Source organism: Acanthaster planci, linkage group LG16 (assembly GCF_054643075.1).
Source record: "Acanthaster planci isolate LZ-2023a linkage group LG16, COTS_SCS, whole genome shotgun sequence".
Classification (NCBI taxonomy): domain Eukaryota; kingdom Metazoa; phylum Echinodermata; class Asteroidea; order Valvatida; family Acanthasteridae; genus Acanthaster; species Acanthaster planci.
Window position 1 is genome coordinate 10,639,715 of NC_141792.1, and position 13,710 is coordinate 10,653,424.

General features: G+C 45.9%; 1 protein-coding gene across 1 annotated transcript; it reads left to right on the forward strand.

The window, feature by feature from the left end:
* Positions 1 to 1,688: 1,688 nt before the first annotated feature.
* On the forward strand, positions 1,689 to 7,808 carry LOC147796486 (uncharacterized). Its single transcript, XM_087147601.1, has one exon. The coding sequence runs from the start codon at positions 2,659 to 2,661 to the stop codon at positions 4,360 to 4,362; it is 1,704 nt and encodes a 567-aa protein (XP_087003727.1). The 5' UTR covers positions 1,689 to 2,658; the 3' UTR covers positions 4,363 to 7,808.
* The last annotated feature ends 5,902 nt before the right edge of the window (positions 7,809 to 13,710 follow it).

Below are 13,710 nucleotides of genomic sequence, written 5' to 3' on the forward strand. Positions count from 1 at the left end.
TTTAACGGCACCGTAACACCTCGATGAAAATTACACGAGGCTAAGTCTCTCGGTCCGTCATTGTTACTGTAAAATTAATTTCATAGAGCTGCTTAAGTACAAAATTTGCTTAAGCGCGAAACAACCTTGATAAATCAGGTAACCAGCCAAAACTCCATGTAATGTGTATTGTTTTGGCATTGTATTTAGCTGTTTTTTGGTTAGCTTTACAATTTGATAGAGTTTGAGCTAGTAACCTTTGTTTATTAAACAAAGTTTTTTCCCGCTTAAGCTATTTTTGTGCTTAAGCAGCTGTATGAAATTGGCCCAAGCATTTATTGGTGCTCGTGGGTTCCGTATTCGGAGAGATTTTCCAGCAAGGCGTGAATGTTTAAATTCGTGCTTTTACAGATTGGACGAATATTCTACCACATGTGGCGAACGTCTGATTTGGCTTCGTTTGGCTTGTTTTAGGACGGTATGACACGTCATAGTCCAACTCTTTAATTTGGACCAGATTGGACTGCATGACCTCAGCTTTCTGGTCTCACACTTCGCCACGAGACGTGCCCGGCCCGATGGCCTTGTGATCTCTTGTATAATCTCTTTATGTCAAGAGCATAGGGATTTATGGAGTTTTGTGTTTTGTTCCGCCGTTATTCCATAATGGTACTGAAAGGGGAAGGGGCAGGTACGGGAGTTCCTAACCATCCGTGTCCAACTGGTATGAGGCCCGAGTGGGATCAAGAGATGGCGCAATATTCTCAGCAATGAGGCTCCTGTGGGTACTTCACCTCGCTGGTTCACAAATAACTACATGCACATGGCATGCACTCGTCACGGTTGCGCCACGATCAACAAATTGAACCTCCTGCACCAGCATGGCTCTTTTCAACCGATGATGGGTGCTTCTGCTTAAGGCGGATAGCTTAGCTAGATATAGGTAGATAGGATAGCTAGATATTTCAGGTACTCCACACCCGTCCCGTTTGTGGCATAATGGTGAATGGAAGCTAGGATTCATCCTTTGCCCAGACAAGAAACGACATTACCTACGTACAGTAAATATTTAACGCCGCGGCTTGCCTGTAGTCATGCAGAATCGGCATGAAGCTCTTTTCACCACCAGCAGGCCCTGTTTCCGTTGTTACTCCCAGTGCACAACTCTCCCTGTAATAACCCAATACCCAATTTAGAAGCCATTCAGTGAAACCCGCCTGTCGCACCTCCCAACACCCAAATAATTCGAATCCCTGCACAGCTCTCTCTCATGTCTCCAGAGGATACAGGTCCTAGGTCAAGCCCCCGATGAGGTGAGTGTCCCCTAGTTGGAGGTCTCCGTTTGTCACCCCTGTTTCCGATCACACGTTTCCCTTCAAAATTTTGCGTGCCTTTAACCGGAACCTCTCGGAGCTCCTTGTGCAGCCCATGCAAAGAGCACGCTGTTACTTTTGAACATGACAACTTGATTCGACCTGGCCGTTTCCAGCCAGCTGTGTTCTGAGGAAATCGCACCTGGTCGAACGGAAAGGCTGCATTTCTTGCGATATAAGCTCTGAGAGCAAGGCGATATGGTTGGGATCATTGCCATGCATGTGGAGACCAAACCATTTTTATTCTGTAGTTCTAAGTAGCTGACCAAGATTAGAAGCACTGCGGTGGCACAATGCTTGTAGACAGGTAGCACGTGCGCGTTACGTAACTCTTTGGCCAATAGGGTGTCATGATTTGCCACACATACGTGCGCATCAGGCTGAAGTGCGTGTGAGTGCAGTGCTACTGCAGTTATTGTGTGTTCTTGGGTTAGTCTATAACAATTTGGCTTGATATCTTGACCCTTTTAAAATCGCGTCTATATATATTTACTGTGTATTTTCCATGGTGTTATATATTGAACAGAATCAAAATCCATCATCCCCTCAACAAACTAAAGGTCCGTTGCTTCAGTTCTGAACGCTCTTTGAAGGGGATTCATCAACGCTGTTGTCGCTATGTGACGCATCGGCTTCAATGCCAGCAGGCTTGCTCTGCACATGGATTTCAAATGGAACGACTTAAAATGTCTTCCGTGAATATTGCAATCTTTGGAAGTTTTATTATAGCTGCATCTTAGTATACATGACTAATATATCCCTTTCAACACGTTTGTGCTCGGACGTGAAGGCAGTGCCGGACGATTGTAATCATTGCTAGGAATATTTGACAGTAAAATTTGTAAACAACCGTTCTCACTGCCAAAAATCCTCCTACGCACAACTAGAGGAAAACATATCAGCTTGATTAACAGTTGGTCAGTTCCGTCGCCAAATCTTTTTACAGGTTTCTTAATGGATGTTCATTGGCCATGGTTTTTTTTATCTGAAGCCATCACCACATAGACACTATCACAGTCTGGACGGATGTATTGTCCAAGATTGGACAAGGGAAGGAGGATATGATGCTGAACAGTGGTGGTTGGAGTTTCCGTTTCCAAGCAAGGGCAATCGAATAAAGGTGAGAAAAATATTGCATTGTTTTCAGTGAACACGACCAGTGCTAACATTGTATGATTGAGTAGCCTGGAGACTCTGGAGAAGTACCCGAGAGTAAAGTGTTCTGGTATTAGCCGCTAGGTTTCCATTGCTAGCCGCAAAACCAACTCCAGAGAGAGCCACTTGGTAGACTGTGGTCAGAGGACCCATGGAGCAGATCTTCTCAAGACCTCCACTTTTGGTTTTAGTGTCTGTTGTGGTAGGGCATCTTTTCACAAGGACAGCTCTGGGTCTGCGCGTCAGCGTCAACCCGGACATGATCCGGCAATACCAGGGCACGACAATCGAGATTCAGTGTTCAGTTCGGAACGTTAAAGCCAATGCAATACTTATACCGTACTGGTTTCACACCTTTGCGCCGGACATGAATCGCGTTGTCGCAGTCTCGACAGCGGTAAGATCACCCTACAGAGATCGGAGTAGCATCGCTGCTTACTACTACATCGGGGGTCTCGATTACATCCTTCGGATACACAACCTCATGCCCGAAGATGCAGGAACATATTTATGTTCCGTTCACTACCAAAGCGGCAACAGCGACATTTTTCAAGACAGCGTCACTGTCACGGTGCTGAACTCCCCAAGCAGCCCCTCTTGCTTTCCGGATGGGCCAGTCACTGTCATGGAAGGGGGCCTGCTGGCGATGTCGTGCTCCTCCGACTCCTTGGACTCTCCAGATGACTTGAGGGTCCAGTGGCAGTCCCCCAAGGGTGTATCTCACACAGGACCTGCGGACTCAGATTGGAATATCGAGGCTCGCGGGAATGAGCCAATTTGGAAACTGCTTACCATTGTTGGAGACATCGGCTACAACAACAGCTGGTTCGTTTGCAGTGCAGCGAGAGAAGAAGACACTCTGAGCCTTCTTGTCTTCGAGACCTGCAGCATAGGCCCCATCACGATAATACTGGCGCCTCCTCAGATGAGGATCTCAGTAGAGATACTGCATCCACAGTTTCCCCTACAAGATGGGAATACTGTGGCTTTCGCTTGCGAAGTCAATTTGACGCAGCCGCCCACCGTCCTTAGGCCTACCCTGGAGGCATCTTGGGATATCTCTCTCCAGATTGACCCAGTGAGAGTGTTCAAGTCGAGTCAACCCGACGGTAGGAGCATTGTAATAAAACTTTCACACCAAGACAATGGTGCTGTCTTATCTTGCGGGGTCACTTATAGCGGAATGGTGTACAGGGACAATATTACACTAGAGGTATCACCAGTTGTCACCACTGCTCCAGATCAAATAACTGAAGTATCACCTATTGCAAGCAGAGTACCAGATCTTACGACAATTCTTTCTTATCCCACCACTGCCACTATCCTCACGTCTGCATCAAGTTTATTGACGCCAGTAAGCCAACCTTGGTATTCCACACAGACTGGTTTGATTCTCATTGCCCTCTCAGCAATTTTGCTAGTGTTCATATTAATTCTTATCAGCTACCTGGTCGCTAGAGGGCGCAATCGGAGACGCAAACAGAAACCGGAAGAAGAAGAAGCAGAGTTGCATCACCTCTCCAGGTACCCACCGCCCGCCGTCAACCCCCGGCCAACCTCTGAAAACATTTACCACGAGCTCTCGGATCAGTGCCCGCTCCAAGACGTCCCAGAGACACAAGGCAGCACCAGCCCCGAAGTGGAACAGCCTTACAGTGAGTGCAGATCTCCGCAGCCAGTGTTGGAAGTGTATGCCGAAACGGTTGAGAACATTCTTTACGTGCCGTCAGTTAAGAATTCAGCAGAGTCTGCGAGTAGTGCGGTACATCGTGGAGAAATGGGTCATTACGAAAGTGAGACTTTAGAGAAAGCAGACAACCGTGAAGGACCCTATACGTACGCCTCCGTCGTTTAGTGGCACAGACTTACATGTACATGCGATTCCATTGCAATGGATGACTTTTGACACACTTGATAGCAGGGCACATTTCGATCACATTCTGTTGATTGCGTCTCATTGAAGCAAACATGCAAAATGTCCAATTGAAACAAAGAACGGAAGTAGTGTCGTGTTTGCAATTACTCAGCGTTTTAAAAGTTCCCCATTGTTTTCCGCTTCATGTACATATGTCACTGTTCGTTGTAACGACAGCAAAGGTGTCCGTACTTCTTAAAACCGAACTTCAAATTTTTGAGGGGCAAAACTCTCAACTTTGGGTGCCCCTGCGGACCATTCGTTGCAAAATTTGCTGGAATTCAAAGTTAGAGTAAATAATGATAACATGTACCATGACTGTTCTATCTTTTTTTAATAGCCAATTTATACTTTCATTCAGTGTTAAACAAGTTCACTTGATGGATAAACCCTGTTTTTGTGCAAATAGGACTTGTGAAAATAGAAGATAACTCCGTTTAAGTACTAATGTTCGTTATCATTGTGAATAATTAGGTCAAACTGTGTGTGAAAAGTCTTTATGTAACGATATCGTGTTTTTGGCTTTTTGATTTTATTTTTAATTTTGCTCACACAGTGTATGCACGGGACTTCAAAATCACTTCGCTTTCGCATTAACCTGCAGTATGAGCCAGCCGTTAGTCAGTCTGACTATTTGTTAATTGAAGAGAAGCACTACTTTATTAGGCAATAAGCCACGTGGGGGAGTAACTTTCCCGTCATCAATTGTCGTGGGATTGTAGGGGATATATCCTGTGTGGTGGTTTCTATCTAAAATACCTCGAAAGTAATGGCGATATATCTCCACCTCTGCTATAGCAGGCACCATATGTCTGCAATATTTCAAACTTCCTCCGTTTTAATGGAACCGACGGGCCCTTTCAGTCACCCACCTCGTCAGTAAAAATGTGTATGTCTGATTTGATATATTCAACGATACTTAAATTGTATTCTTGGCACTAAAATCACATTGGGAAGTTTCTGCGTCTTGCTCATGAAGACCCCTTCAAATTCGATTATGGGATAATGCGAGTCAAAGCGAATAAAATCGTAGTTGACATTTATCTTACCGCAGTTTGTTGAGCTCAGTAGTTGCAAGGAATTTAGTTGTGAGTGTTTCGCTGGCTCGTTTATCCCATGTGATTAATACATGTGCCTGTGAATGATGATTTTCGGGGCACGGGATGTGACAAAAGTGAAGTCGGATTATGAACGTCCGCTTGACTTTTTTGACAGCCTCATTTCCCGAGAAATTTGAATACCGTGTAAGTTTTAGATTTTGAATGATAAAAAGGGTTTGAACCTAAGTGTGCGCCTGCCTACTTTTCTCATCGTGTGACGGATATGTTTCACGGTTGTCCCTCTTCATTCTTAATCCAATAGCAATGAAATTGGGCTCTGTAAAACTTTGGTGTATCTTTTATCATACATTATTGATTACATCACTGTAGAGTTTGAGTTCAAAAGTGGAAAACTCAACAAATAACGTTCCGATGAAGTCATATCATAATAGATAGTCTAATGTGTGGCACTGATGTGCAAACTGCTCGGATTAAGAGATCTGTTTCGCCGTCAGTTGGATTAACCAGGAGTTTTGTGAAATGTCATTCGTGTCGTCAATGTGAAATTAAGAGCGCTAGCTTGGCAGCCACGTTTGTCTGGTGCATGCCAGCATTGCTCATCGTTAATTTGCGCCAGCTTTGGACATTGTAGCGCAGTATACCAGTAGCTAGACGAGAGACTTAACCGGGTTGACCTTTACTGGTATTCAAGATGACCGTGAGATAACATTATCTGCACATCCGATTCGGCTGCTGGCCAAAATCGAATGTAGGCCTAACTGTGTTTCCTCCATCTGCCTCCGACCGAAACTAAAGGACCTGGATGAAGGAATGATGCTGCACCTTCTGAAAACTTAACCTCTTCCTAAGTTGAGTAGGGAAGGGGGAGGGTTTAAGATCATGGGTGTAGAAATTTGAAGGGATATGCTCTGGTTGGACATCAAATAGGCAAACCTTCTCCTTCTGCTTTTGTCCCTGTGAGCGAGTGGATCCTGCAAAACGGCAACTTTTTAAAAATCTGTTGTGACTCAGAAATGTCGTGGTGATTCAGTATATTCTGGTAAGCCCATGTGGCATTAGACTGTGTGCCAAATTAATCGTTTGTTTCCGGACCACTGCTAAATTGGTAAGTGTTTTCGTTATTAACAACTCGACTCTTTGCTGGGTTACAGATTTGTCATACGGCATTACCTCCACCTGTTGTGACTGATGACATCTTGTTACCACATAAATAGGGTCTCTGAATGAAATCAAGTCGTGTAATAAAGAGGATTTGGGGGTATGTGAAGCATGTCTGATTTATAAGGATTCAACTGGTGCCAACTTATTATCTTTTAAAGGCCTCTTTCGTCTTAGTGACAGTCTTTTTTTCCCTGCTAGTGGCTGGTAGTGCTATACCGAGGCTATTTGCCGTCATTACAAAAAGAAAAGATTAACTCACAAAGTGAAAATCGCAGCTCTGTACCGTTATCAAAACGCCGAATAAACGTGTACGACAAAACGTTGCTAGATACTTTATGTGAGTAATCAGAACAACTCGTTTGGGGGGGCAAAGTCCGTTATCAAACAAGTGCGATTTTCTGCCAACTTTGACTGCCGATGCGGACTGGAATAGAAAGCAATATGCAAGGGGCCTGTTTTGGCCACGAATTTCTATGTGTTTATCACGAAACTCAACCGCCTGTGCACAAATCTGAAGGTTTTCATGTCTTTCTGCAAGGCCTGTCAACGTTGCAATGTACCACAATCTTCTATGCACGTCCGGAGCCTCGGAAATTGAATGTTTCCTGCCCGCTGAGACGCGTGACGTAGACACCTATGGCGGCCAGCTGTCATGGTGTTGCACAGCGTATAGATACGCCCCCTGGACTTTATTGGCCTTGATCGAGCCTGGCTGTCCCCCTCTTATGGGTGATGTCAGGGTACTAATCTGTAGCCGCTCATTAGTGCGATAATTGACAGCTTGTTCCTCCTGACCTGGTTACTATTGACCACCTGGTCAACACTGGATCTTACCTTGAAATGACCCCCAATTCATCGTGAAAACTGACTGCTGGTTGAAATGTCAGGTCATAAAGGACACAATTAACGAGGTACTCGTTCTCGGCAGATGGCTCCCATGGGAGCAATCCGTTGTTGACGTCCACTGTGCAGGATAGCTATAATAGAAAGCAAAGGAATAGTGCAAGATTATCACAAGTGTGCTTTGATTTTATATACAAAAATGTTCGCTCGTCGAGAGTAACTTTTCAACCGTTGCGCCGTCGTAAACCAAATTTCTGGAGTGTCGTATGCGGATATAACGAATGTGATTTTTCGACGATACTGCACACAATCTGGCCCCCAGGCTCAGAATAATAAGATTGTCGTATGGACATGATTTAACGGAAAGTTGTCGGAAATTGTGACAACCGTTAACTGGAAGCAATTTTGAACTTCCTTTCTCCGCTGGCACCTGCGGTGACACATGGGACACTGAAACGTTGGCCTTTTTGCATCCAACCCTACGTCCCTCCAGGTATATACAAGTCGCAACTATGGCAACTTGTGATCCTGTTATGCGTGTCTTTGTATTGCACCTTGCAATGCCTTGTAAGCGCACTTGGTGCATGGGAAGTTGTATAGGGGGCCTACATACGGATGCTGTGTCCTTATCAGCTGGAATGGTAGCTGGACGACATGGCGTTAACTGAACGGCGTAGCAGTAGGGATGGTAAACACCATATCAATTTGTCTTACTTTTCATTCCGCACAGCGTAAATCCGTTCCAGCGTACGGAGATGATTTTACATGTTAGGCCATCCACGCAAAGTCGAAGAACGAGGATGAGGGATGGGGGCTGGACACCATATTACATTTGGGGCACTTTTCATTGACATCTTACGAAGCTTTCTTTTTTGCAAGCATAGACCTACACGTGCCTTTTATAACTCTACTGGTGCTTTTCAATTCCAACCGTTTTCTTTCCATTTTTGCTGCTTAAAAGTTTGAAATAACTTCAAAAGACGTATTTTTCGTTTCTCACACTTGAAAAAAGCTGGGAACTGATCCATAGGCTCATGCCCTGGTAAGACACTTTGGGATCTAATCCTGCGGGATCCTTACGCCAATTACTCAATCACGGGCCTCTTAAGATTGACACCTTGAAAGAATAAAATTGTATGGAGGTACAATCTTGGAGAACTTCATTGTGTTTTATTTTGCTTTCTGCGTCTTGGTTGATGTCCCATTTCTCTCTCCATCGGTGATACATTACAGACAAAACACAAAAAAGAGGCCCCTGGGGTCCCAGCACATGTATACAGTCCATGTATACATCAGGGGAGATTTCTGGGCCTGTCAACGGGCACTTACGGGAGTCTTCCCGACTCGTCATTGAAACATCCTGCTGAGGAAGTCGGGACAATAGGTAGACGGCCTCGTGTTCGGGGACGCGCTGATCGCATACGCAGACTCGACTGCAAAATACCAGGAACGGGTACCCGGTAATGTCTGTCGGTGGGGACAGCGGCCCGTTGGCTGACCTTCGTGTATTCCGTTCCTTGCTTGACCTAGATGGTCCGGTACCCTCTGAACTATCACCAATAGTGCTTTGACTTTTAAAGAGAAAGAAAAAAACGAGGGAGGAAATATCATAGTTCAGAGGCGACGGAGGGCTTCCTAGGTTGTATGAAAAATGCACAGGATCTGATAACGAGGATCTGACAGTCCGATTTACGTACAGTGAGAGCCTGACCCCTGAGGTGGGGTTAGGACCTGGGTTGTGAGTGGTGAAAGACAAAGACGTGTCACTGCCCTCCTGGTCGCTAAGATGGTTCGTTTGATGGTGCTGATGGAAAACAATTAAAGTACGAATGCCGACGACAATCGAGCAACTCATTTTGCCGTGTAATTGTTTAAACGTCAAGTGATCCCATATTTTCTGTCTTTTGTTTACAACTTTCCATACGATTTAATGGATGAACAAGGTTGCAGATTATACCGATTTAATCCTCAATTCACATTTTGTGTTTCTGTCCTAAATTGATTTTTCTCTCTTTTAAGTAGCTGAACGAGCAGGTTTTTTAAAGAATATTCAGCTCCTCTGGTATCAACCAAAGAATGTTAACGAACAAACCCTCTGAAGACTGGCGATTTCTTAGGCATTAGTAACACGATGTATGCTTCCTCTAACCCAAAGGTTTCCAGTCTTCCCTTTGTCTCAAAAGGTCACTCTCTTCCTTTCGGCTTTGCCTAGTCAACTGCTTAATTTCAATGAATCTTTTTGAAAAAAAGCACATCACACGGAATAATGGACACGCCCGTGCCCAAAGCGCCAGGCAGAACAAAAGTTAGGTTTCCATTCCTAATTTGCCCATTCACGCACCTTCGGGCTTGCTTGACCTACAATTCTCAAGTTTTGCGGGGAGGGATGGAATAAAGGAAGGGATAATTGACCTTAGCTACGTTTCCACCATTCACCACAAGCCCAGCAGCTGTCAGTGCGCGCGCCGCGTGATGCAAGCTGACAGTGACGGGCAGTTGCGCGTCATAGCCCGTGCAGCTTATCCCGTGTCGGTGGGAAATGACTTAATGCGATATTTTTTGCACACGGGAATTATGCCCAAATTTACTGGTGAGGGCAGCCCGCGCGCGGGCGTACTTGTCACTGCCTCACACAGGGGACCCAAGGCGAAAGGATCCATTCCAGTCATGGCTGTCGGGCACGTGGTTGGTTCGTGCGCGCAGCTCTGTGGTTCGTGGAACCCCTCAGCGCGTTCTGGGGTTTAGAGACCCCCCGTTTGTTTTTATCGCGGCTGTCTGAATGAAGTCGAGTTTCGAAACGATTCTTGGAACTCTTGGCGAACACATATGTTGGGATAACTATACTGAGTGTACCGTGCGAAGCGATTCACTACTAACATGGCTGCCGGGTTCCTGCGAGTGATGATTGTGCTGTGGTTGGTTCTTGCTTTCGTTTTCAGGCACTGTACTACCGCTTGGAGACTTGATGTCAGCACTACACCCCGAGCGATAGAAAAGGACATTGGGTTGCCAGTCACTTTCTTCTGCAACATCCGAAACATGGCCCGGCCCTCACAGTACCTTTTCTGGGTGTTCCTGGACGCAGACAGCGTCCAAGACCAGCTGGTTAGCTCCGAGACCACCATTCAAGACAGCTACAGGGACCGCTTCACCGTTTCGTTGGCCACCATCGGGGTTGGCCGCGTCCGATACGGTCTCAGCATTAATCGCCTGACGAAAGAGGACGATGGAACCTATCGATGCCAAGTCATGGACGTATTCACTCATAACATTGTGCAGTACAGTGCCGTCAGCGTGTCCGTGTTGTATTTTCCGGATCCGCCTGAGTGTGTTCCGTATGGACGCTTTTTCGTCATGGCGCACAGCCTAGTGAAAATGTCGTGTAGGTCACAGTCAGGGAATCCTACAGTGAACATGAGGATTACGCGGACGGTGAACGGGTTAAACACATCCCCGGTTGTGCCGCCACCTACGGCGGTTGGAAGGCCGTCCGCCAACTGGACTTTCTACGAAAACGACGACACGATCGTCCGTGACCTAACCGTGGAAATGTCCTCCAGGTACACAGCCAGCAGCTTTCCCTGCACGATCTCGTCGCCAAGTCCACTGATCAGCGGGCAGTCCTCTTCGTGTGTCATGGGGCCGATTTACGTCGTCCCTGTACCTCCAACCTCCACCATTCGCGTCAATATCAAGCCCCCAGCGTTGCGGGTAGCTGTGGGCGGGTCGGCTAAGTTCACATGCCAGTTGACTGTTTCCCCTGCGGTTGACATGGCCCGGGTGCAGAAATCCTGGTCGACGTTCCCGACGATTGATCCGGAGCGGCTGGTGAAACGGGACATGAACTATGCTGACACAATTTGGATCAGGGCAGTAGAAGTGGACGATGATGGGCTTGTGATTACTTGTCAGACTGTGATTAGGGGTATCACACGGAAGGCGAGTTCACGGCTTCAGGTGGTACTCCCCACCAAGCCTCTAACAACCAAAGCCACGACAAAAACAATAACGTTACCTACTACAAAAACTCTCCTGGTAACACGTAAAAGTTCGGCCACCTTTGCGACAAGAAGTGTTGTTACCGAGTCATCCGGGAAAGATATTACGCTTGTAACCGTGAAACGTCGCCAATCCCCAAACATGACCAAGGCATTGCCTGTGGATCCAGACCAGACTCTTGTGCCGACACTCCCGACCGCTCTCAGTAAACCTTGGTACTCCAAACCCACGGGCATCGCTCTTATCGTCGTTGTCGTGTTGTTCATCGCATCGGTCATAGTCGGCGTAGTCTACGTCAAGCGATACCCTCGCAAACGCTTGACCAGGAAGGTGTCCCAGAAGTGCCGTAGTCTGCGCTACCAGAACGTCTGGGGCTCCCGACAGGCCACGATGCGGCGCGAAGCGTCCAAGCGACAGCAGGTCACGGTGTCGTCCACCCACATCTACCACGAGGCCAGGGTTTTGCCCGATAAATCGGGAGTCGATTCGACCGTCAACAGGCTCAGCGGACAGCCACTGGTTGTATACGCCGAGACAGTTGTAAACAGCCTGTACGAGGCCGACGAAGAGCGCGCCAGGACAATACCGTGCCACAAGAACGTCGTGCCGAAGAACTCGCGACAAAAGTACGGGAACGTCATCGGCGGTTTAGGGGACGCTAGCCGGCATGTTACCTTGCCGAATAACTTCATGATTTACGGGGACTTCAGTTTAGAAAATACAAATCCGTACGAGTCACTGATAGGGACCTAAAAACAAAGTAAAATCGGTGTTCAAGAGAATGTGTTGTTTATGCCAACTCCATGCTGAGCACTGATGGGCATACACTTTAGAATCTAGAGTCATCACGCTGTGAGTTGCCCGACTATGATTTCAATGCAATTGTGAAGGAATCTTACGACTAAAAAGGAACCGATCTGTGGTTTATTGCGATATCTAATAAAGTGGACAATGTGTAAATGTAACCGTGGACTAATTTATGGAAACCAACCCCATCCCTGGGTTCTACTACAAAGGTCAAAGCGTGATTATGGCTATCAAAAATTTGAAGGAAAAGAGGCAGTCGGCAATAATTATTTAAGCTGGAGAGACCATAGGGGCCAAGTGGGAATATCTGAGAACGGAAGTTTCAAGAAGCCACTTTCATTACCTATTTCGTTTTCTTTAATAGGCTGTTTTATCGCCGTAACCCCACTCCTGCTTTCGGCAGGGAGCCGGGTCATTTGCCTCTAAGGACACGTTACAAACTAGCGACCGGATTCGAACCAGTGAACCACCGATAATGAGTCACCAATGACATCCGTGTGCCGCTAGCACACGCCCACCCTTGTACATAGGCAGAGCTGTCAATATTTACATAATTTATTTCCAGGAATTCTGCAATCAATCCAGTATGTATAAGGTGCAGTTTTTATGGAGCCTTGTGGATCTGCAACGATAAGAGGGCTTTCCCGATAGCTTTGGTCTTTCAAAAATTGTTTTGTATATTATTAATACGTTGTTAATGTTGAGCAGTTTGATTCTACGGAAACCTTATGTATACAAAACGGACCAATTTTCATAAAATTGTGTCAGTTTTAGTCGGTCATGAAACAAATATTAAACGAAAGGAGGACCCATTTCACAGTTACGAAAACAGTGCCCGTTTTACAGTCACAAGAAAGTGTTTTTCATGTTACACGAAGATTGTCTGGTTCAACTTGGTTTCTTTTGAACAAACAACTTTTTCTGGGACAAATTAGGCTGAACCGACTGAATTTTATAACACATTCCCTAATTTCCTGTCTAATCACATCCCTTGTTTGTAACATGAGTAAGGATCTCATTTTGAGCCCTTGGATCAAAAACAGTTCCGTGGAAACTGCTTCCTTCGACAGATAGAAGGGCAATTTTTTTCTCAAAACGTCCGTCTTCTCAGTTTGTCTTCTGACTGCTTACTGTCGTGTCACCAACCTAATAATTTTACCAAGTTCAACCCACAGACAAACGAGGGTCGATATTTCACTTGTTGCAAGAGCTTTTTAGCCAATTATTATTGTTTGAATGTACGCCATAGGGATTACGAAGATCACCTCCGAAAGAGAGGTATGTCAATTTTTCATCATTCCAAATGGTTCAGTACATCATACTGAGTCAAGTTGCAGAATTATCCCCAAAAGTTCATATACCCTAAAGTTGCAGAAATTAATGTTCAGCTGGAAGCCAGAACAAATAGACCTCGTCC